General features: G+C 36.8%; 1 protein-coding gene across 1 annotated transcript in view; it reads left to right on the top strand.

Annotated features, from left to right (window-relative positions):
• The window catches only part of agmo (alkylglycerol monooxygenase), a 135,062-nt gene that overhangs the window by 86,617 nt on the left and 23,332 nt on the right, over positions 1-25,113 (top strand). Inside the window, 6 exon segments of the mRNA NM_001011313.1 lie at positions 725-790; positions 4,098-4,177; positions 5,198-5,332; positions 7,759-7,875; positions 10,231-10,313; positions 10,573-10,678. Of these exon segments, the coding sequence (NP_001011313.1) occupies positions 725-790; positions 4,098-4,177; positions 5,198-5,332; positions 7,759-7,875; positions 10,231-10,313; positions 10,573-10,678 (587 nt within the window).

Genomic DNA, 25,113 nt, shown 5'->3' with positions numbered 1-25,113 from the left:
ATATGACCCAGTGCTATGTGAAGAGAGGCATTTTGCTTACTGCTACTGTGACATTATTTAGTTTGAGATGAGTATCAACAGGGGTGGATTTCCATTTGGTGCACCCCTAGGCCAAGTTGCCTGCACCCTCCCAGATCTGCTTGCACCAACAATCCCCCCTCCATAGCGTTTGTAGAGGGAGCTGCACTGGGGACTAAGCAGGAGATTTGACAGCTATTTGAATCTACCTTCTGCCCAAGGCTACATATTTGCATAAAAGCATATCACAGTTTTGTAATTATATTATACTTTATACAGTCATAGAGTGGCTTGGTGTTTTTTAACACCCGTGTTTACACATCTTTTTAAATGGGCTTCTATATACCCTGTATTAATCTTTGAAAGTACTAGCACCCAGAAACTGGGAAACCCACTCTTTTTCTGTATGAGACAGAAACATTGAGTAATAAACCTTTCTATTTTTGCATTTACATTTTGCTCACAATTCTTGAAATCCTAGGAATGCTGTCCTTGTTCCAGTGAATTGTTTTTGGTACTAGCACCCAGGTTTTGTTGCTGCAAATGGTGTGCACCCTATTGACTATTTTATATATATATACTGTATATATATATATATATATATATATATATATATATATATACATACACACTAATATTTCCTGCATGAATGCTATATTATTGCTGTATAGTTCCTTATTTTTAGCAGTCAATGTTATTTTTACAGGCAGAAATCCATATTGTATCGATTCCAACTATGCAGGTACTCTTATCATTTGGGATAGGATGTTTGGTAAGTAATATTTATGATACCAGTGACAGCTTTCTTATATACAGAAGGCTCATGTAGTAGTACAAGTTACCCTATGCTCATGGAAGGCATCTCTGCGGGCCCCACATAGTGCCAAACACAACATGCTGTGAGTGCATGCAGCGTGTATGGATGAAGTCCAGGGTGATGGAAATATATCTTTATTTTGAGGTGTCTTGCTGCACATTGACCAAGAGGAAAGTTCCAGGGGTCAAGCTAGAATATGACTATATAGAGACTATGGGGCCCATTTATTAAATTGGATTGTTATAAGTACAATTGGAAAAAATTTGTAGTAACCACGATAAGTTCTGATGTTCTAAATTGTAACGAAAATTCTTTTCTTGGACGTATGAAAAATTCTGGTAGCATTCCGAAAGTTATGAAATTTTCGTATCCGAACGATCGTAAATGGCGCTAAAACTTTTCTGACTTTGAAACTTCAATGCATGATTTTGGAAGCCTCCCATAGGGCTCAATGGCACTCTGCAGCTCCAACCTGGCCAAAAGAAAGTCACAATACCAAAGCTGGAATGAATAACAAAACTTTCGTTGTCGTTACGAAAAGTTCCAAACTTTAGAAAAAATCGTGGTCATCGTGCTTTAATGATTGGGCCCCTATATCTTTGCAACAATTCCTAATAAGACTTGAAATTGTTGGAGACTGAAGTGAGCTTGTATTATTGTAAGGTAATTCAGGCACAATGATGCCTTTCTTGTGTCTCTATACATTACCTGGATAAAGAACTTCCAACATTTTAGAAGTATGAAACATGGTCACTTGGCCAATACACAGTTTAACTATTCTGTTCTATCCAGAATAGCGGAGCTTTTCAAGGCAGATTTTGGAAAAGGGCACTATAAAAAGGCAATTAATACCATTGGGAATTAGAAAGGCCTTTTAGTCAAAACACTTATAGAATTTAACTGAAGACTCTAACTTTTGTTCTTATTAATACCATACAAAGTAGTAATGGTGTGTCACCCAAAATCCACAGGTTCACATTAGAACACCCACATCTTCTTACTATTTAGCTAGAAGAATTTGCTAAAACCTGGAGCAGGTTTTATGCAGCTTCAGATATAAATAATTTTAGGGTAGAAAAAAATGGAACTCTGTCAGAGTGGTTAAGGAGTCCAGTTCCTCACTCTTTCTTTGGCTAAACGTGTACATTGATTATGGAATATAATCGCTCCCAGTCTTGACATAGTCTGAGTAAAATAATAAATAAGGACCCTTTTATTTACCCATTTACAAAACCAACCAAAAATGTGTTGAAACTGACCACCTAGAATATGAAATTTATTGTACTCCATCTGGAATCCAATTTGCAATTACAGCCAAGGCACACATTGTATTTCAGCTGTAATTGTACAAATAGTGCCAAAATTGCCTCTGCTGTGGCTTTTTTGGAAGAGATACATGCTGCTATTAACAGCCATTTGATTAAAAGGTAATAGGCCATTACAAGGGGAAAACTATATATTATAAAATATATATACAGGCAAATATTATGTAAAATTAGCTTATATTCTAACTAAATATAAATGTTTATGTGTCTCATTATTAGTATTACCGTTTGTGTGTGTACTGTATGTGTCTTATTTTGCATTGCCAAAACAAAATTGTAGAACGGAAATATTTGCAAAATGTATTGAAGTCAATGGGTGTTTTTTCACGGTGACTTTTTCAATACCACACAACGTTTTCTTTTACTGTGTGACTTTTTTTTGTACCCATTGGAGTACTGGCCTTGTTTTCATGGCAAAAACTGGTAAAAAATTTAACTTATCACTAGAATGCACATTTGTATTACATCTATTTCAATAACATCTCTCTTTTGATATAGGCTATATGTTACCCCAGTTCAGTTTTATTTAAACCCTATGCAAAACCAACATATAGATGCCCCACAGTTACTAAACTGCTACAAACACAAACACAAATATTATACTGTATATCTATATTTTTTGACCTACAGTCCATGTAAGGTCAACATGTTCACCTTTATATAGTGGATTATCCTTCATTAATAGGCACTAGAAGATAAACTGTTTTTTCTTAATCCTCTTAAACTGTTTAAACTTCTGCATTTTTACTATTAGGACAGAATAACACAAGCTGCATAACTGAGGTTTTAAATATGTAAGAAATAATGTGCCTCTGGCTGCCTTGTGCATTGTGCATTTGTATAGTTACGGTAACTTTGAATACCCATATATTTCACAACAGCAAGCAAATTGCTTGGAGAGAGGAAAAATAGTTTTATAAGGGCTCATTAACTAAAAAGGACAAGCTGAAAAGTGCAAAAAAAACAGGCATAAAATAACACGCTTTTGCCCAAAATGCACCCCAGTTGAACCTACTCAGTGCACTATTTTCTGTATCATGCAAAGTTTGACATTAAAGGAGGCACGCAGACTTGGCCTGACACAGAATGTCTCCCTGACCCTACGGCACATATTTGTGCTTCATTTGTGAGGCCCAGGAATAGCCTCCGTAAGCGAAAAACATATTATTTAAACTGCAGTTTAAAACCCTTAGTCAAAAAAAAATCTCATTTTTATATTTTCAGTCATAAAACAACTAAGATATAATATACTGTATAAAACAATTTCTAAGCAGTGTATAATGCATTATTTCTCCTGTTATATATTCCTTTACTAATTTACTGGCCGATAGTTAAACATCTTAAATGCCTCTTGAAAGAAATTCAATGCTTAGCAGTTTTATATTATACTGTTAAACTCTCCGGAGCAATTAACTGCCTTGCATAGCAACATTCTTTTGGCAACTTAGTATTTAATAACAGAATTTTAATTTTGCCCCGTTAAAAGTAGCACACGGTGTAATTATGTGCTATTAAGTTGCAATTTAATGCAAGACTTCTGTGCAGTTATATGATTACTCATGCAAGAGCTAATCAATTTACAGAACACAAACAGCAGCCATTTGTAAAGCACTGGGATTCTGATACTTGGCATTACCACATCTAGAGCTCGAGAATTTCCCTCTGGCTCCTGACTGACTGAGCTGCAATCAGCAAGCTGAAATTATATATACAAGTGATAGATTACTTTATCCTATAAATATATTTGAAAGTAACTATTTATACCTTTTTGTTTATGTAACAACACTTGCACAGGGCAAATAAAAAGTTCCGTAAATGAGATTCTACAGTTGGATAAATGACTCTGAGTGGAAAATTAATTACTAAAATTAAGAGCGTGCCATCAGGGAGCTTTTGAGCTGTTTTAATGATTTATGTTTTCATTTTCTCTCTTAAAGGAACTTTTGTGCCAGAAAAAGAGAAAGTTTTGTATGGCCTTACACATCCAATAAACACATTTGAACCTTTTCAAGTCCAGGTACGGTAAACATGGCATTATTAAGTGTGGAGGGGCCCTCTCACTTGAATCTATTGATTGAGAGCAAATTTAAAGTGGATTTGCTTAGACATGAACAATGACTCCCACATCGAAGGAAAACTGGGCCATTGTTATAAAGAAAAGAGTTTGTAAGTGTGAGGAAACAGCGCAGAGACACTGAGTGCCAAGGTTCATGAAATTATTTCCACTCACCCTCTGCCCTGGCTTAATGATAGCTATATGAGGGTCTATTGTTGTGGCAGTGCCAAAAAACACTGGGTGCATTGAGTGGGAAAATTATATATATATAGTTCTCTTGGTGTTTATGGTAACATTTATTTACTCAAGAATAAAACATATATGAAAAAAGAGTATAAACTAAATACCTGTACAGGCAGATAAAGATTGGTATACCCTTAGCAACTTGAATAGACATTGCGCGAGTTTACCATGCTCTTGATAGCTGCTAATGAAGGAATGGAGGGGATGTATTAGTAAATCCATACACTCTCCAGTCAAGTACACAGTAACATATTAGAATGTATTATCTCTTACAAAAGCATTAGTATGAATTGATGATCTACTATGTTACTTATTTATAACCAAGCAATGCCAAAACATGTGACAATATCCACCCCATACAATACCACAGGAACTATTAGATAATCATAAATAATTGCACAACATTGGTTGCGTTGTGTACCGCAGTGTAAAATAAGTATTTAGTACATCTTAATTGCCCTTTCAAATTTTCATACGAGTTTCTGTGCACTTCTCTTATGTCGATTCATCACTCTCCCTGTTGATTTTATCGTAGATTTGGCTGGAATACTAATGCCTTGCCTTGTAAACTGCCTCATTTACTTTGGGGAATTTGATAAATTACATTTCATGCTGGCTTTCTACACATGGTTCCATATGCTTGATGTTTATAAACATTAATAGAGACCTCTTACAAGAGAAAAGACACAGTGTTTGTATGAGCAGCAGTAAGATGTAACATTATGTGTCTTTCCATAGATACAGCACTGTGTCCACATTTGGAACACTTTCTGGGCGACCCCTGGATTCTCCAATAAATTATCTGTTATATTTAAAGGACCAGGGTGGGGACCGGGAAAACCTCGACTTGGCCTCCCTGAGGAAATTCCACAGGTACAGTTAACATTTAAAACCTTTGTAAGGTCAAATAAAATTGTGGGAATTTTTGGAGAACATTAAAATATGGCATACCACCAGGACAGGTGCTGCTTGAGCCTTTAAACTGGGGCATACAGATGTTACTTTTCTAATGTGTTTCAGCTGTAGCACTCACCATTACATTTCTCAATTACCATGTTTCTGAAGCTGTACAGACAGAGGACACAATGTCATGGGGAAATATATTTTTGTCTTCTTCAAACATATCAGTTTATAGTGCTCCTCAACAAACATCCTGTACTGAAATGCACCACATTGAAGTTAATTTAAATTTCATATAAGGCCAGATATTTTCTGACATTCCCAAGTGCCCTCAGCCATGTGACTTGCCCTCTAATAAGCTTCAGGTCATTTAGAAACACTGGACAAATTTGCACTTTTGTGCAACCAATCCTATCTTTTTTTCAATCATATCTTCTTCTTCAGTGTTCCATCTCTGCAGCATTCTGAGAATAAACTATTCACTGATTGCTATGAGTTATTGCCCATGTGCAAATTTGCCAAGTTTTTATAAATGACCCTTAGTTTCTTTTTACTGCTGCAATGTAAGATGAAGAGATGCTGAACCCCTCTTCTTACTTAACAAATCCACTTGCTTTAGATTTATTTATACTAGATATACCATGACCTGGATGAGTGAAAATCTTCATAGTCATATGAACCCCTTTTCCTGCCTGAAGCTGATATCATGCAAACAGAGGCAAATCTGGCTAGCTTATTAGCAGAACAGTTGGCAAGTAACAACAACAGCATAAACAGCTCTTAGGGCAATGACTACACTGGCTAACATGTGAATCAATGCTGGAGAAACATATGCACTACAATACGTCGTGTATGTTTCCCCTGCTTCAATTTGCATCTTAGCTGGTGGACAGGGAACAAGGGGCATTTTGTCACCCACTGTAGTCTAGTTGCAGGTGACAAAACATCCTGTCATGGCACCAGGGGCGGGCCAAGCCGACCGGGCGCCCTAGGAAACCCGGTCGGCCAACTCCGCCCACCTACACCCCTGAACGGCGCATGCGCGCCAAAGCGCAGGGGGGGGGGGGGGGGCGGTGCGATTAGATCGGTCATTGCCTCCGCCGCTAATGACAAGGGGAGGAGGAAATGACAAAGTAGCACTAGGGGTAGGCAGGAGAGGTACCTGCTGGCGCCCCTCAATCGTTGCGCCCTAGGCAGCTGCCTCTTCTGCCTACCCCTAGTTCCAGCCCTGCATGGCACGTACTTAAACTGCTCCATGTTTCTTTGCTACTACTACTGCATTGCTCTACTTCATGTGGCACACATGATACTCTGTCTTCCATGAAAATATGCATTTTCACAATAAATCCACCCCATCTGTATTGACAGTGCTGTGCATTTGCAGAAACAGGGCAGAATGCAGTGGTCATGTTTAGCGATGAGCACATTTTTTCAGCAGACATGGATTCGCTGTGAAATTCCATTTTTTTGTCATAAAAAGTAACTGCAAATAAAAATTTGCTGAGTGAAGGAAAAGGTCACATCAAAAAAGTTGCAGTTGTGTCGCAAAAGCTCATGGTCACACAAAAAAAGTTGCATCAAAAAAAGTCTCAGTTGTAGCAAAATTTTTCAGCAGTTTCGTGAATTTTTTGAGAAAAGGGACAAATTTGCTCATCACTAGTCATGATTTCTCTGCTTGCATAAATACAGTAAATTAGGTGCCATTTTTATGTCCCTAACACCTTTTTTTTGGAAAGGGTTGTTATTTTTTATTTACTACAATAAATAAATAGCTGCAGAAAAACATTTGAGTTTGTTCCAAAAAGTGCATTAGGAATAGAGGGCGTATTGAAAAAGTTTTAAGTTAAAATGCATTAAATATGACCTAATTATACAATGCAAGAAGGAATTGGCCATGTGAACACATGTTGCTCATACTGTACTCTGTAGAGTTTGCTGTGGTGCTGCCTCCTCAGATATAACTTGTGTACACAGCTATAACTTAGTCCATGCAACACATTCATTCCCACAATGCAGCAGTGTGCAGATTCTCATATACAGAGGTGGGCCAAGCCAGCCGAGCAGCCCTAATCAATCCACTGCATGGGGGGAGGTTGCAGCGCCAAGTGGTGGCGTGGTAGGCAGAAAAAGTACCTGCTCAGTGCCCCCCCACCGTTGCTCCCTAGGCAGGTGCCTCTTCTACCTACCCCTAGCTCTGGCCCTGCTCATATACTAAAGAACAGACTAGGACCATGCAGATGGTCTAGGATCTTTTGCAGATTAAATAAGAAAACATTAACAGCACTGTTAAAGGTTTTATGTGAAAATTCTCATCATTAGCAAAAAATTTAAAAATATAGGTTTTATATTGTATTAGAAAAGTACATACATAGCAGTTACAGTAAATTTCTATCTTTTAGCTCACGGGTGAAGAAAAACCTTATGACCCCAAGTCAGCAGGATATCTGCAGTGCTATGGGATGATGCACTTCCTACTCTTGCTTGCTGTCTACGTGCACATGTTTGAGGCCAAACTGGTAAGTACTATTTGACATTAGTAATGTATGAACTTTGCAGGTCAGTTTGACCCTTGTTCCCAGTCTTTGAGCTATAAGCATGTAAGTGGCCTGCTGTTTTATAAAGGCAATTTCTTTTGATTCATTTTTATCAGATACTTCCTCGAAGTTGGACCCTTTATAAGACTTTCTTGTGCTACAAACACTATCACAGTAATTTGTCTAAACAGCTCTTGTTTAACTCAATTGTACCCCAAACTGATATTGTGCAGCTTATTTACAATATGCATAGTGCCGGACACCCCTCTGGAAGTGACAGTCTGGGAGATTTAGAATACATGCTCTGCTACAATATGTAGATTTACAGCATAATCTTAATCTTTCTGCTTACACTGGGGGAATGTATGATGCACCTGCAACTGTAAAATAGATTCATTAGTTCATTAAATCCCTATGTTGGCCGGAATATAACAATATCACAATAAAGTAACAGTATCTGATTTATTAGGTATGACATTTGTTTGTAGCTGTTTTCTTTGGATGATAGCTTCATGTCTCCAAGTCAGTCCAGAGTCTTAATAGAAAAGTAGTCATCATTGCCTTACTATGCCTCTGTGAAAAGCACTTCTATGCCAAGGGGGAAAGTGTATGTCTGATGTATCCCATTTTACCTTCTCTACAATTCAAAGTGATGGCTTTTGAAAAGACTCTGCAAATGTATTAGTCTCTTAATATTCCTTTTGTCTTTAAGGGGTTGTTTACCTTTAAATTTACTTTCAATGAGTGTGGGAGCTGGTATGGGGAAAAGGGAGGGTCAGTTAAAGGAGAACTAAACCCTAAATTAAATTCTGATGCAAGTTTTAGATCTGTCATGTAATGTGAATCTGAATGAATTACTAATCAGCTTTTTACTGTGACATTACATTTATATTCTATATATACAGTATATTTTGAGTCGGTCCCTAATCTTTGGGGGCACAGATCTTCTATGCTAAAAGGTTGTGGTCACCTTGGGCTGGTACAGAAACCCAAAGCATAATGTACAACATTTCTGCCCTACTTCATTTAGTTAGGCTTTAGTTCTCCTTTAAGGACCTTATTTCCTCCCCCTACCCCTACCTATCCAATAAAACAATTGCAAGCACTGATAAAAGAAAATCAAGATATTGTGGCCAAGGATTGATAGCTGCACACATTGTTCTTAAACAATTATAATAATGATGATGATCGCCAAAACCATCTTTACCCTGTTTAGTATCAAATGAACACCTTTTCCAGTGTGGTTCCTTTGTATAAATTAGTTGCTCCTTTCTGGTCCCAGACTCTATTTCAAGTGGGCCCTTGCTGTGCACTGTTGGAGGAAGGGATAATCCTACGCTGATTACACACACAGATCTTGATCTTACAAATAACTTGGGCCACAATCTCTCTCTTAGTGGTGCTGACTTTGATGGTACAAGATCAGATCAATACCTGCTTTAAGTACTTTCTCACCTCAGTTGTTATTCTCACAATCACAGCTGTAGTGCTCACTCCCTTGTTGAAACAATTCCCAGTGCTAGGTGAAGCTCACAGTGGCCCCACACTCCAAGGATCATTCTATCCCTGAGCCTAACTCCTAACTCCCTGTACTGGTGGCTAGGGTACTAACTCGTGGCCTCCTTGTTGGATACTTTGCCTGCTCTACTAAATACCCTGATTCTGCCTCTCACTCCTAGATAGAGCTGTTACAAATCTATCCTGCACATACTGCGTCCTACTGGGTCTACCTCTGCCCAGGTACTCCAGCACCAATTCCTCCAGCAAGTGGGAACCAAAATAGACAGATCACATGGTGCCAGTTACTGCACTGCCAGGAGACCTTTATCCAGGATAAGAAAACAACTCCCGTGCCCCCAACAATAATACAGGCCCATACTTAGCTGGCCCAGAACCCTCCTGTGAAAACTAAAGAATTAAAGGTCGACAAAACCTTTACCCTGCTACAGTTATACATATTTAGCTGCATTGTAGTCGATATTTGATAACAATTTTTTTTCACTGATGAACATCCATTACAGTGCCCCCTTGACCAGAAGTCAGTTGCATCAGCTACAACTCCATTTTGCTCTCAGTTTGTTAGAGCAGGTTGTCAGCATGAGTTAGTTGTTTGCAGCAGTGAAAATGTTATATTGAATAAATCCAAATACGTCATTAAATACATCTGCTCTCATTTTATAATTGCTATGGTTAGAGATATGCTGTCAGATTGTATGTGCAAAAAAATAATTATCACTTTTTGAGTTTTTGTTATCTAAATAGATGAATGGTTTAGTATTTTCTACTTTGAACAACATGCCCCTGATAGTTTTATATATTTTACTTTTGTTGTACTAGATATTAACACCTGCAACACTTCTATTGAGGATTGGGTACATTCTGCTAACACTGACATCTCTTGGTTTTATTTTTGATAAGAGGTAAGTGCTTTTTCAGTTAAATAATTGTAAGTGGAACATGTTTGTGCTATTAATTTTGTCACAATGTATCTAGCTTACAAGATATGTAGATCTGTTTAATATACTAAGTCAGGTTTACTAAAGCATCACTGATAACAAGGAAGTTCTTAACATTTATTTACTAAGCTCCACTCTAAATTCCATTATTTAGGACAACTACATGCACTCATCATTGTACAAAACAGTTTGCACATTATAAAGTGTTTCTGTTTCCCCATAGACCTAAAGCTGCCCTTTTGGAGACTATACGATGCCTTCTTTTCCTCTTCCTTCAAAAATATGATTATATGACAACAGACGTTCCATATTTGAGAATTATAAACGAGGTAAGAAATGTGTCTTTTGTATAAACCCGATTTTATTTCAGTATAACTATACTGGAACAATGCTACCCATTTTTCTCATACAGTGATTATACAAAGGGATGATCACCTTTGGAACTCAGTAGAATAGGCCAACATGTTTGACACATTTGCTGGTTATGTAAGCCTAGTTCCAACACAATGCATGCTTTGTTTTCATGCTGCCTGTTATTCAAAGTCATATTTTGCTTTGGTGCCGTGCCTGTGATTTCTTCATTGTTCTTTCTTTTTACTGAGTCAAAATGTTAAAATGTTAAAATATTCCCTTAACAACATGCATTAGCTGTGCGTTATTACTGCAGTGTTTGGCTTGCTTTGACCCATTTTTATCCCACTATTTATGGCATGTTTATGTTCACTGAGCCTTTGCTTTAGTCTGCACTTGGTTTCCACTGCACAGATCCGCTCCAGATTCTCCTGGCACTTCATAAACTAGTCTAAACTCCATCGTAGCTTTCTTAGGTGTTCTCCTAGTGTTTACCAGGTATAAGGATAGTGGTTTTCAAGATGGAGTTTGGAGAAGTTTATGAAGTGTCATATGAATGCAGAGCAAGCTATAAAGTGGAAACCAATTGTTTTCAGCCGTATGTGGAATAAATTCTGAGTTGTATAGGATACGTGTGCCTGTTTCAAAGAATTCTTTCCAACAATTTTCCCCCAAACCACAGGATGCTTCTAAAAATTGCATGGCGTAAAATGAAATCAATATTGTGAAACAAATATATGAACAAATTAATGCCAATTTCTCTACCCTTGAACACACTATACAGTATATATATATATATATATATATATATATATATAGCTTCCTTAACAGTAGCCTTAAATAGGTAATCAAGAGCAACAAAGATGGTGTTGTCATACCCCAAAAAATCCTTTCATATGTGTCATATCCCAGTGTTTTTATCATATGATGTTCTTTTTGTATCACAATGTTATTATAGAATGTATTCATGTAAATATTAATTTAGAGCAGGAAATATTAATTTAGAGAGTCTCAGGAACAATCATGAACACAAAAATGATTGACTACAACATAGTCAAAGACAAAAAAAGAAGAAAATTAATATTCAGTACAATACCAGTACCATTCCCGACTGCCATAAAAACTTGGTTTTCTTAAGGGGTCATTTACAAGTGCAGTGAGAAAAGTGCAATTTTATATGCAATCACCATTTCCCCCCCCCCATAATAAAACATTTTCCCCCAGAATTCCAGCGGTGTTGCTATTGGCTGAAAGTCATATAGCGGAAAGTCTGGTTGACTTAATTTCCAGTGTTCAGCATGAAAAGTATGCACTGCACCTATTAATACATGGACCTGAGGGAAACTTGGAGCTTCTGTTAGGCCTGGAGGCGAAAGTAGTAGCCTCAAAGTTCCTCTGCATCATTAGGTGCAGCAGCACTTGAATCAGGCAGGCAGAATGACACAGCTGCAAGCAAACCATATGGAAGTGTAAGTGCATTTTGATGCAAGTACCTTTCAAAACTGACTGAGGGGAGATTTGTGCAAACATAACTTATCTTGCAGTCATAAATGACACCTACTGTACAGTTAATGTCTAGTCACTGCTTAATATTTTTGTCACAATGTGCATACTTTTCCATGCTGCAGGCAAATTTTCATTATTTTCAGTCAAAACACCCTGTAATTTCTAATTAATGCAACATGAGTTTTTTTCTGGGAATATTTGCAGTTTAGAGAAAATGGCTAGATTTGGTTAAAACTTCAGATCTTTTAGCATATGATTATTTGAATTAGTTCGTAGACTAAACTTACTCATACTTGTTGCACCTTCAGTCTTGTGTCTAAATAAAGAGCAATGGAAACTGGACTATTTTCTCTTGCTAATGCCAATTGACAGCAAAGAGAATAAACAGGATAAAAATGTCAGGGTTGATTTCCTTCTTATGTTAATGAGAATGGGACTCTGTGCTATAGTACATTTTCCATTTTTGGAATAGTATTTTCTGTATTTTAAATACTGAATGAGAAAAGTCAATATACAAAAACAGTTTTTAAAGGCTCACCATGATTACCAGCAATTTAAATGGGCATAGGAAACATAAGAAAATAATAAAGGCTATACACTGAGACAGTATAGGTATGCAAACAGGAGGGGTACTAATCCACGTTACAGATAGCAGATAAGTTCTGTGGCTACAGAACTGCTTATTTATATAAGATATAGCAGTGCTCCTGAAGCAAATGCGCCAGTTTTACCAGTGTAAGGCAACGTCACATTCTTTTATTAACGTCACTGATGGTATCAGCAGTGCTCATCTGAACCAGTAGGAAAAAAAGGCCATTCAACTGGAAATCATTAGCAAGACAAGTATCCCATAAATTCACTTAAACAGTTTTCCTCAAGAGTTTGGTTGGGGTAAGCGCTACTCCTTGAACCAAAGCAAGTATTTCCATGAGCATCTTTACCAGCCCTTTACTATATGAGATGTAAAATTGTATAGTTAAAACATAGCTTTGTTTTGATTACTCTTCTTTTGCTAAACTGTATTTAATGTTTCAAATCCATTATTCCATTTTTTTCTACTGGGGAAAATTGCAACAATTCAATAGCCCCTTGCACCTTTGTCTTTGCTGCAGTTCTTTCACTGGAAGCGGTGGTAACTCTGAGTTGCAGAAGGCAGATAATATAACCTTTAGTATCATCAGTATTGTATTTAGGCCCATTATACCTTTTAATATACTGTTTTAATGAAAAGACAATTATAGGCAGGGTCAGACTGGGGGTTGCAGGACCCACCGTGGCTCCCGCCCCAGAGGCCCTGCAGGTGCCCCCGCTGGCCGCGTCCCCTAACCCCTGCAGGGTCCCCCATCTGACGTCCTCCTTGAGTGAACATAAATTTAACGCATCAGGGGAGGAACAGACGGGCAGGAAAGGCAGCATTATAAAAACTAAAAAATCCATGGATGATATGACTTAGAGAATAGGTAGCATACATTTTCAATACATGCCCTATTCCAAAGCTGTCTATCTGGAGGCACCCTATGCTGTATGTACCCTTCAAGAGTTTTTTTTTTAAATGTTATTTGCACCAATAGTACATACATCATACAAGAAGACATGCAATTCCAATCATAACTTGGGTTACAAAAGTAACTTGGAGTTGATCTACACACATTCTTTGACCTCCCCCCCCCCAGTATTTATAATTGAGTTATCAAACATCAAATTAGCCTTAACATTAAGAAATGTGTACTTTCCTCCCCTGGGGCCCCATTCACTCTCCCTGAATTATCTCACATATAGACTGATCAGGGCATTTGTAAGTATCCTTCTACATTGTAGTTGTTATTGCTAGAGGATTTCTCCCTGCTAGCTACTGGCATATACCAGATGGTAAAACGAAGATTTAAAAGAAGATTTCTTGTTATCGTGTGGGGGGTCTGCACATATTTAGTCCATGTCATGAAAAAAGCCATAACCTGGCATTCTCTATTCAAAGTGGCTTCCAACCAAACCATGCAATAAGCTAATTCTAGTTTAGTATCCTCCGAGAGATTTTATGTCCAGTATTTACATATACATCTTTATATGACTTCATGGTTTTATAATCATCTGCCCCTAAACATGTGAAATAGTGCATAACTGGCCCTTTGCCTGGAAAATCTTGGACAGCACTGCTCTATTTAATAAAGAAAACCTTATTTTGTCTTATGAGAAAAGTTAATTACTCAAGCTTTAGTCAAGCTAACCATTTAACTTTAGTCTAACATTCTGTTATTATTACCTGCTTACTCCCTATCACTATAGGGAAGGCTTTGATTTATGTATACATATTTAGAGACTCTTGAACACATTTACATTTATGTCTATTCTATAGACAGATGTTCCTAAAAATGTATAAAATGTGTATTGTACATATGTTGTTAGGATGCTATTACAAATATTGCGATTATCTGGGATAATGAAGACTTTCAAACACTAATATTTGCACACAGTAGTGACACATCTACTGGCCCCCAAACAAAATCTTACAGTCTATATTACTGGTATATCCAGTAAACTTTATTACTCACAGTCAGCAATCCACCTACCAACATGTTTTGAAAACCATTTCAGTAAACCATTTATTTGTCCGCTATTACCCTACAAGGCATGCTTCAGGGGAGTTATTTCACTACTCTAACCATTTGAACTGCAATTTACCAGTGGTCTTGTAGTTCTTACACCGTGTAGTGTGAAGGAACTTTACTTCAGTCCTAAATAGACATTCCTAAATAACATTTTGGTTCTTGAGGTGTGGTAGTGGTGGTGGTATGTGGCATGGAATATTAATTTTACTCATTATCTGAATTATAGAGTGACCCTTTTTATATGCAGAGGGATAATGAAGCTTATAGAAGCTTAGGCTCACCAAAAAGAGACCCACTGTTTAATATAACCATACAGTTCTTCCATGCTATGGTATCCTCTGAAGACACTCATTTTACCCTCCTCCCCTGACCCTTCGACCCTTTTGGCATGTTATTCCCTTTCTTTCACACCAGGATACTATTTAGAAACCTATCGGTTTTGCCATTTTTTAAGGGATTAAGTTCTACATTACATAATTCAGAATATAATTAAAGTTGGCTTACAGAGTAGGTGGAATACACTGGCAAGTTATTCAAGTCATATCTGTATTACATGACATAATTATGAACCTCAGCTCACCTCTAAATATTTTCAAATTTTTTTATATTTTTCCTGTAGACGGCACACAAATTTTCATTGCATTTTTGATATATGGTCTGACAAGTGACCTATATAGTAGTAAAACTACTTGCGTCTGATGTTTAATTTATTTACACATTCCATTTATTGGCTTGCAACTGCTTCCTGGTACTGGCTACTGCTATTCAGCTTCCTCTCTACTACAGATCTGAAATCCCCTTCAAATTCGATTTTCCTCAAAGGTATCCAATTCACTGTGTAAACAGAATAAATATTACCATGGTTTAGGTTTTTTAATCTTAAATTTACCTACATTAAATCTTATCTACATTTTATTGCCAGTTTTTCAAGCCTTTTTAAGCCCTTCTGTACTAGGGAAAAAGGGATCATTTACCATAACCCCATACAAAAGTGCTTGAGCACTAAGGAGTGCCAAACTGCCCCATCTGAATGGCTCAAGGTCCTATAAATCTACATCACTCATATTCATCTGTAAATGGACATACTAGGTAAGATTCAATTAGATGAGGAAAAAACTCCTAATTCAGACTTTCCCATTGACTTCAATGGAGTTTTCATGTGATTAACCATGGTATAGGCTTTTCCCTTTATTTCAACCATACTAATACATACATACATAAAAATACTAAAATGGCCAGGGGTTCAAACCCATCTTCTGGTACATCACAACTTCAGCTTAATCTGAATATGTATTTTTTTTCTAATAACAAAGCCATGTACTATATCCTTTAGTGGGTTGAATATCTAATTTTTTGCCCAAATATTGTCTATTAATATTTGTAGAATATAAAAAGTGAATTGCTCAGTTTATCTAAAGACAAATCTACCCTAATGTTCAAATGCCATTTATTGTATTTAGATGGTGTTATCATCCAATGGATGACATCTCTCAAACAGACTAAGGGGCACATTTACTAATCCACAAACGTCCGAAAAGCGTCCGAATGCGTTTTTTTCGTAATGATCAGTATTTTGCGATTTTTTCGGAAATTGACGCAACTTTTTCGTAGCCATTCCGAATTGCTCACAAAATGTCGCGACTTTTTCGTAGCGCTACGACTTGCGCGAAAAGTCGCGACTTTTTTGCAGCTTTCACGCCGAGTATGAAAGTTTCGGATTCATTCAAGCTTCAGTATGGAGACTTTTCTTGGGCCAGGTTGGAGCTGCAGAGTGCCATTGAGTCCTATGGGAGGCTTCCAAAATCATGCTAAGTCTGAAAGTTTCGCCCGCCGCTTACGAGCGCTCAATACGAAAAAGTCGCGACAAGATACGAGCGAATCGTAATGGCTACGAAAAAGTCACGACTTTTCATGCAAGTCGTAATGGTTACGAAAAAGTCGCGACAATTTACGAAAAGTCGTAACGGCGACGAAAATATCGCAAAAAATACGAAAAAGTCGCAAAATGTTCGTTTTCCAATCGGAATTTTTCCAATTCGGATTCGTGGGTTAGTAAATCTGCTCCTTAGGGTTATTTATTATAAATATAAAAGAATTAAGGGCCCGTGGAATTATTTATATTGTGGTACAATTTTCTTAGTACAATTGACATCAATTGACATCTATTATTTCAGCTGGATGACTGCTTTAAGAAAAGCTTGTTTGCAATGTCTTCTAAAAATGCCTGCAATTATACAACAATGAATTAATTAACATTCAAATAATGCATTTGATGAGCTCACCCTGTCTTATGGCGTTTGTAATGTAAACGGTGTGATTTAAGGAAATACTCTTTCCTTCGCAATAAAACACTTTCCCTACTACAATAAGTCCTTTGTATCCTGGATTATGTTTAAAGAGAAAAAAAGAAATGAGTGTTATTTGCCATGGAAAGTTTTTCTCTTTAGGGAACAATGAATCAGGCTGGCAATGAAGAACCTAATTTCATGCTCACTTTTATGACTGACATCTAGTGAACTACAGTAGATATCCAAATTCAGAGTTTAAAGCACCAATGCATTTTATTTTGAAATAGTATGTTTGTAAACATTCTAGTGTTTATTGTTTATTGTTTATTTTGGCTGCTCATCCTTTTTTTGTGTGTTTACATTCCATATTTTTATTCATAATATTCTACAGGACCAACATTGGGGCATACAAAATCCACATGCTCCTCAGTGATAATGTAAAGCAGGGCTGCCAACTGGAGGCCCATGGGCCCAATGTGCTCCTCCAAAGGATTTTTATACCCCCTCAGACTGCTAGAAGGTTCCATAGACTTTACTGTATTACATCATCATTTCAATTTAATCCAGCCCTCAAACAGGCTATATGAGAAATAATCAGTCCAAAACATGTAATTAGTTGGGCAACTCCAATTTAAAGCCCCACTATCATCAATTGTAAAATGCTTACAGACAAGTGGTGGTGTATGATATAACATAATAGGCAGCTGACAAATTTATTTCTCGAGTTTCGAGTTTTGGGCCAGAACAAATACAATTTAAGAACATACATGTGCAGTATTACTTACCTATCATTAAGGCATTGCATATTTATTTCTGCACTTTTTTTCTTCCATTACAAAATAGGTGTTAATCAAATTTCCCCTTTTTATGTGAATTCTTGATCTCACATTTGTGAGATGTGTTTTATTTAGAAAATGATCTACAAAGCCAGCACTTAGGGGTTACACTGTGCATCCTCTGATGATGGAGTGTGAAGGTGATCTTATTAAGGAAATGCTACAGCATGGCATGAGTAGTGAACCAGGCAGAATGGACTAACTATTAACAGATGGATGACACAGAAACTTAACACTTTTTATGGGAAGTTCAAAATGAAGTTCAAAATAATGTCTATTAAGTATTTTGTGCATATTTAGAAGCCTCTTAACAGACACCAGATGTCTGTGTGTATGTTGAACACCTGACCATCAGAAACATCCGTGATAACCAAAAGGTGTCCATTTGGGGGAAAGCGGTTTGGTAAACTAACATGCTATATAATTAGGTTGATTTAAATTGATCTACCACGTGGACTGTATAAAAGGAATAACAGAAATTAGACATAATTCTCAATTCTCATAATTTTCTACCTTTACCACAAAATAAGATAAGTGTTCTATAGGTAAATTCTTTGAAATTGAAATAAAATAGTTAATCATGGTGATATAATATTAGAATTTGTTTGGGACCAAAATACAGTGTCACAAAAATAAAGTGTATATTATGTACACAACACAATGGCAGATACTCAATCCATGAAATGCATGCACAACAGTGAATAAATGTGGACACCATAAATTAAATTATGGCAGAGCATAGACATGTGTGCAATGTTGAGGGGATCTAGTGGGGGGAGGTGGGGGTTTAAACAAACAAAGGGGAGAATTGGATGGGATTGGGGCAGGGGGTGCAAATTAGTCAAATATTCTGAGCCAAGTTGCCATTTGCCTCATGAAAATACTACTTGGTCTGGCTCTGTTTATCAGTACATGTAAAGTTTACAGCTATGATAGCCAATAGTCACTCTAAGCTGGTTCCGAGTTGACATTATCCAAGTTGCCCGTATTCTGATTTTAAGAGACACTTTAAACAATGCATTGTATAGCGTTCACACTGTCTAATCAACATTTCTCATTGTATTTACATTTACTTTTCATTCTTCCATTTGTTAAAAAAAACAACTAAAGAAAGTATTCTGAATAAAGTGCCACTATGCAGTTTGGGCTAAAATTACGTTTGTTTCCATCTTTCCTCAGGCATGACAGCACAGTCATTCTTTACTAGAGCTTATGCGAATGAGTGAGCTGGCTTCACTCACAGTTAGAGGCAATGATGTATGAGTCCAGATGCTTTAGCCAATTGACTGTAAAATTGCTGTGCATTTCTGGCAAGGCAGCCCACCTAAAGCTTTCACAGTTTCTCAACCCCCTCCCCTACTGCTAGCCTGACACGCCACCTTAGGTAAATCTGCTCATTATCCTCTTCCTGCCTCCTGATTTTAGCTGAAGAGAGAAAAACTCTGGAATCTATTAGACATATCTTCCATTGATGTGATTTGCACGTGAATGTGGAAATGTGAGACTTTGGAAAACTCAGCCAGCAGCTGCAGATTCAGGTGGCAGAGTCTAAGTTTTTGTTCAACGAATTCGTGAAAAGAAATGTCATATTTAAAATGATTTCTAGCAAGTATGTGTTTTTAATAAACCATGGGTGGGGTAGAAGAATAAAGTTCATGAGACAACAATTTACCAGAGGGAATTCAGATTTCCAAATGATGAAGATCAAATATAGGAAACAGTAAGCAAATGATGTGGGCTGGAAGAAGATACAAATTTGCGTTTTCACATTTATATAGTAAAGCAAAATAAAAGCATTTACCCTATAACAGACATAGTCAATACATGTGCTGCCTCTATTAAATAGACTTTCTGCCAGAATGTACAAACAAAAAAATTTATATAAATAATGACAATTGCAAAAAAACAGAACACAGAAATCTGAGATTACATCTTGACAATAAGAAATCAGATAAAAATATTTATACATTGAGTGGAATTTTCTAAGGCTCATATATAAAAGCCAGCATACATATATTATATCATAAGTAAATTAAAAGAACTGCAGGTTTCTCTTCTGCCTATGTCCTTATGAACAACACATTGTTCTCTTCATTTAGAACAAACTACAGGTATAGGACCCATTATCCAGAATGCTCAGGACCTGGGGGTTTCGAGATAAGGGATCTTTCTGTAATTTGGATCTCCATACCTTAAGTCTGCTAAAAATAATTTAAACATTAATTAAACCCAATTGGATAGTTTGTCTCCAATAAGGATTAATTATATCTTAGTTGGGATCAAGTACAAGCTACTGTTTTATTATTACAGAGAAAAAGGAAATATTTTTTAAAAATGTGAATTATTTACTTAAAATTTAGTCTATGGGAGATGGCCTTTCTGTAATCCAGAACTTCTGGATAATGGGTTTCTGGATAAGGGGTCCCATACCTGTATTTGTTTTAAAATTATTATCCCATCTCTTTATGGCAACCTTGCAGGAATACTGTTAGTGCCAAAAAGAGTTGTTGACTATCAGTATATCAGTTGAATCCAACCAGTCACACTTGGAATGGTATCTTCAATTCCACTGACGTCCATGGAGATGCCCACTTTTATTATCAACTATGATAATTTTTTCTTTGTAAGTGTGTTCCCTAATCAAACCTAGCCTAGCTGCATAGTGAGGCTCATAAGCTCTGTAGAGAATTTATATGTGTAGAGACAGAAGAGATCAGGTATTGAACTAAGTTGATTTTATGAATGAGTTAATAGCAAAAAACTTTTATACTGATTCTTGAACAGTTATCAGGATAAGGGTAAAAAATCAAAGCGCAACATAGGCTGAATTTGCCTCTAAAGCAATGGCATGTCGGGGGAGGATATAGTAGAGTTGAAGTTTTTAAAAAAACACAATCAACATGTGATTAGTAGTAATACAAATGTTATAAAGAAAATAAAAAGTTGGAAATTTTGAACTAATATTTAAAAGCCTAAGCAGAGCAAATCAAGACTAGGGTGTATGTACTTGGTGCTTGTAACTATCTCTGTATAAGTTAGCCTAGTATGTTCATCTTGACCTGCTGCATTTCACTTTTGCTTAGTTTATGGGAAGGATGCATTTCTTTATTTCTATCACCTTTTTCCAAGTGAAATAAATTAGAAACATTAAACAGCTATAAAAACTAGGTAAAGATTAATCAATCAGTGTGCTCTGACCCACTCCAAAATATGGAATTCAAAGTGATTCAAGTTGAGATGCATAATAAGTTACAGGCTATGAGTAGTGATGAGCATTTTGCAAAACCAGGGACAAATTTGTGAAATGGCAAAATTTTACTGAAATTTTGCCAAATGCATTGGAGTCAATGGACATTTTTTCTCCTATCAAATTCATTGGAGTCACTGGCCAGTTTTTTACTTTTTTTTAACCTCATCTAACGCATTGGGGTCAAGGGGCATTTTGTTTGTGTTTTTCACACTTTCTGGTGAAACAAAACTCATGGTAAAATTGCTTGGTGTTGCACTAGGCAAATAAAAACTTTGAAGTTATGTAGGGGCTCCAGGTGCACTTAGCCCTGGACCCTCAACAATGGGAACAGAGCTATTTAATCTGTTAATTATTCAGCAGCAATAATTTCCAGCAACAGAAAATAGTCAATCAAACCTACAGTAGTAGTGTTTTATATCCAGGGGGCTAGATGTGTTTCACAAGATTTTGCTACATCCCTCTTGACCCACTATTCTAAGTGAATAAAGGGAAAGCTTTTTTCTATCCCCCCAAATCTGCATTTACAAGCTGGTTCATAAACTCTGAAAGAGCTTATTTGGCAGAATTACAAAACTTGCAAGATTGTTTTGAGTATTTTGACCATGTAGTATTCCAAGCAACCCATTTATAAATTAAATACATATAAACTACATGTACACATGCCTTTCCAGTATCTTAATCCAAAACAACGTCTATTCATATAAAGTCAGTCCTGTCTTTGCTGTTTTTACCCTTTACTTTTCTGGGAGCTATACCAGAGCTATTTGCTAAGACAAAGTTTAAGCCTTTGGTATCTTACACACAGAAACACCTACAAAAGGGTTGTTACCACATGTATTTGTATGTAGTCAGAATAATCCAAAACATTGCATTGTACTGTTAAAACCGAAGGTCAACAAAAGCACGTAGAATGGCCCGGGGTATATAAGAGCGAGCATTCATCTTCTTCTTGCCTTTTTTCTTCTGAATCCCAAGGCCAACGCATGTGCAGTTGAGTGAAAAGCTGGATTTTTTGTTAAAGTCGGCTGTTCACTGAAGCAGGAAAAAGGATCACTAGCTCACATACACCCTGTGCAGTTTTCTCCTAATAGGAGCATCGGTTTGAGATGTGAGTTGTGAGTGGGATATGTTGTAAGACTGAAACAGTTTAGTGTAATAGGAAAATGATACTGAAGATCAGTGGTTGAGGACCAGCATTTAGTTAGGGACAAGGTACAGACATATGAAATCATTGCTACATCAGCTATTCAGCAATAGGGAAGCTAGGGATAGGAATTCCTAGGAAAGCTGACTTTCAAACTGGGCTTCTAGTAGTATTTATGGGACCAAATAGGCACCTTGTCCAAATGCCTTCCCCAGCTGGATTTTAGGCTGGGCCCTTATAGCCACTGCTCTGTAGCCCTTGGGGTAGGGAGAAGCTCAATGTTTTAAGAACCACTGCTGTAGATGGGGAGCCAGAAAATGTGTGAATGTGTTTGAAGTTTATAGAAAGCAATGCTATTCTAAAATTTAAGTTTACAAATGATTGTAGAGTTTAAGTAAGAAAGTTATGTCAGTTAGTAAAATGTTGCATGTTAAATGGGCATGAAAGCATGAAAGGGAAACTGTTTCTTATGCCATATTACCAAACTCTGCCCCTTTCTTTCAACTGGAACAGCTCATGCATGCTTTCATCCTATCCCAACTGGACTACTGTGAATTGATACTAACTGGCCTCTTCAACACCCATCTCTCCCCACTACAGTCTGTATTAAATACTGCTTCCAGAATTCTCCTCCTCTTATCCAAGAGGGTACAGGCTCCCCCCCTTCTAAAATCCTCATCATGGCTTCCCATGAATATAATTTTGGCAATGTTGCAGAAAAAGCAGTAGCAGATTTTGACCACACATCCATGTTTAGCAAGAAGGGCGGGGGACACAAACATAACCCATTGAAAGTGTTTTCTTTATTTCGATGTTGTCTAAATCTTGTATAGAAACAAACTGAAAAGAAAATTGCATTACATGCTAAATTATTTCATTTTACCCCATGCTCCAAAATTCTCAGACTAGAGGCATATGGAATTAAACACAAAGATTACATCTCAAGGTAAAACCCTTGAAAATGAAGGCTTGAATTAATCTGTTATTTAACCCGACAATGTACTAACTGGCAAGGTCATTAGAAGCAGCCTGATTGGATGTTTCATTATTTATTAATAAAGTACCTTTTTGTGTTTATGTTACTCTCTTTACCCATTTCCGATATTTTACAGTCACATCATACATTATTTAAGACTGAACCTATGAAACCCCCCAAGAAATAAAAAGTATTTTAGACTCATTTTAGAGCCAAGAAGTAAGTGGGCTTCTGTAGTGTTGTAAAACATAGCACTACAATATTTATTTTGTCAATTAAAAAGTTGGTTGTACAGGCACTGCAACATAATACATATATATAAGAGCACCGAAACTCTTTGGGAACAATTGTTTTTTTACCCTCACAATTTGTTCGAATAACCTGCATGCTATAATTCTGTGCAACAGACATATTCTAAAGGCAACGTGTCTAAAGGCAACATTATTTTACTGCAGTTCAAAGTGCATGACAATAGGACCTTTACACAATGATAAAAATGAAATCAAATATGTGGCATTACACTATTTAAAGATATGATATGATAAGATATGATATTACTTTAATCCAACACAATTATCAGATTCATAGTAATAGAGCCTCTTTTTATTCTTCTTTTGTAAAGCGTTAGTATAGTAAAAAAAAGACGCAGAATAATTTTTTTGACACGCAGACGTTTTTTTTTGACTTGCGCCATTTTTGCCATTTTGTGAATCTTTTAAAAGATTTGCAAATTTTTCAGCACAGCAAAACAGGACAGATTCGCTCATCACTAATTTAAACTAATGAAGTGTCTGAAAAATCTGAAAAACCTCTAATACTATAAAGCAAAGAAAGATCTTTCAGTTGGAATCAAGGATATCTGTCATTGACTTATTTATGGAAAAACATACTGGAAAAGCAGGCTGGATCACCCAAAAGTATAGAAGTCCAAAGCCTATAATTAAGTGCCCCTTGTGGTACGAAACGCGTAAGGCTTTGTCTGTGTATGGATTCAGTAAATTAAGAATGCTTAATATATATCTTAATATAATTTGAGCTGCTTTGAACTATACTTTTGAGTGTTCCGGAGTGCCAGCCTGCTTTTCCAGTATGTTTTTCCAGGTGACTCCCTAAGCTGAAGGTCTGGGGCTTGAGCACCTGAACCCACCATGAGTAAAGGTAAAATATTTACCTTGTATCACTATATACTGTAGCTGTTTTTGTTTGTTATTAAGGTTTGCATTGACCTATACATGGCCTCAACAGCTTTTAGGTGGCTTATTTTTACTTTCGGATTTGTTGCAGTTTTGATGCATAATGAATGGCAAAAAAAGTTTTAATGAACATTAATAAATGCCCCCATTAGATGTCATTTTTTTTGTCCTCCATTCTTACCTTGTTCTTATTCTAACCTTCTCCCATTCAGTTATCTTGTCCTTTTTTTCCGTGGAAATGCAGTTTGTTCAACTGACACAAAAACAAGAAATCATGAATACAGCACCCAGTTATTTATTTATTTTTTTCAGAAAATTAAAAATTGCACCTTTTACATGTGTTACTTATTTTAAAAGGATCCTCTCATCTGCTGTCAATAAGCCTGTCAAAGCCTCCCGTCTATGTGCTTCACTCATGAATAGAGAGGTGGAGAGCGCCAAGGCAAGCAAATAGTAAGCTCACAATATTACACAGTGCATCACTGGCTCAGACCATATAAACCATATGGATATACAAAAAGTCCAGTGACAGGCAGGGGACATAAAGGCAGGTACTATAAAAAGTGACAACTTGGTTTGGGGGACCCTCTATGAGTAAATACAATAGATTTATT

This window comes from Xenopus tropicalis, chromosome 6, assembly GCF_000004195.4.
Source record: "Xenopus tropicalis strain Nigerian chromosome 6, UCB_Xtro_10.0, whole genome shotgun sequence".
NCBI lineage: Eukaryota > Metazoa > Chordata > Amphibia > Anura > Pipidae > Xenopus > Xenopus tropicalis.
This window is presented reverse-complemented; position numbering and strand designations above follow the sequence as displayed.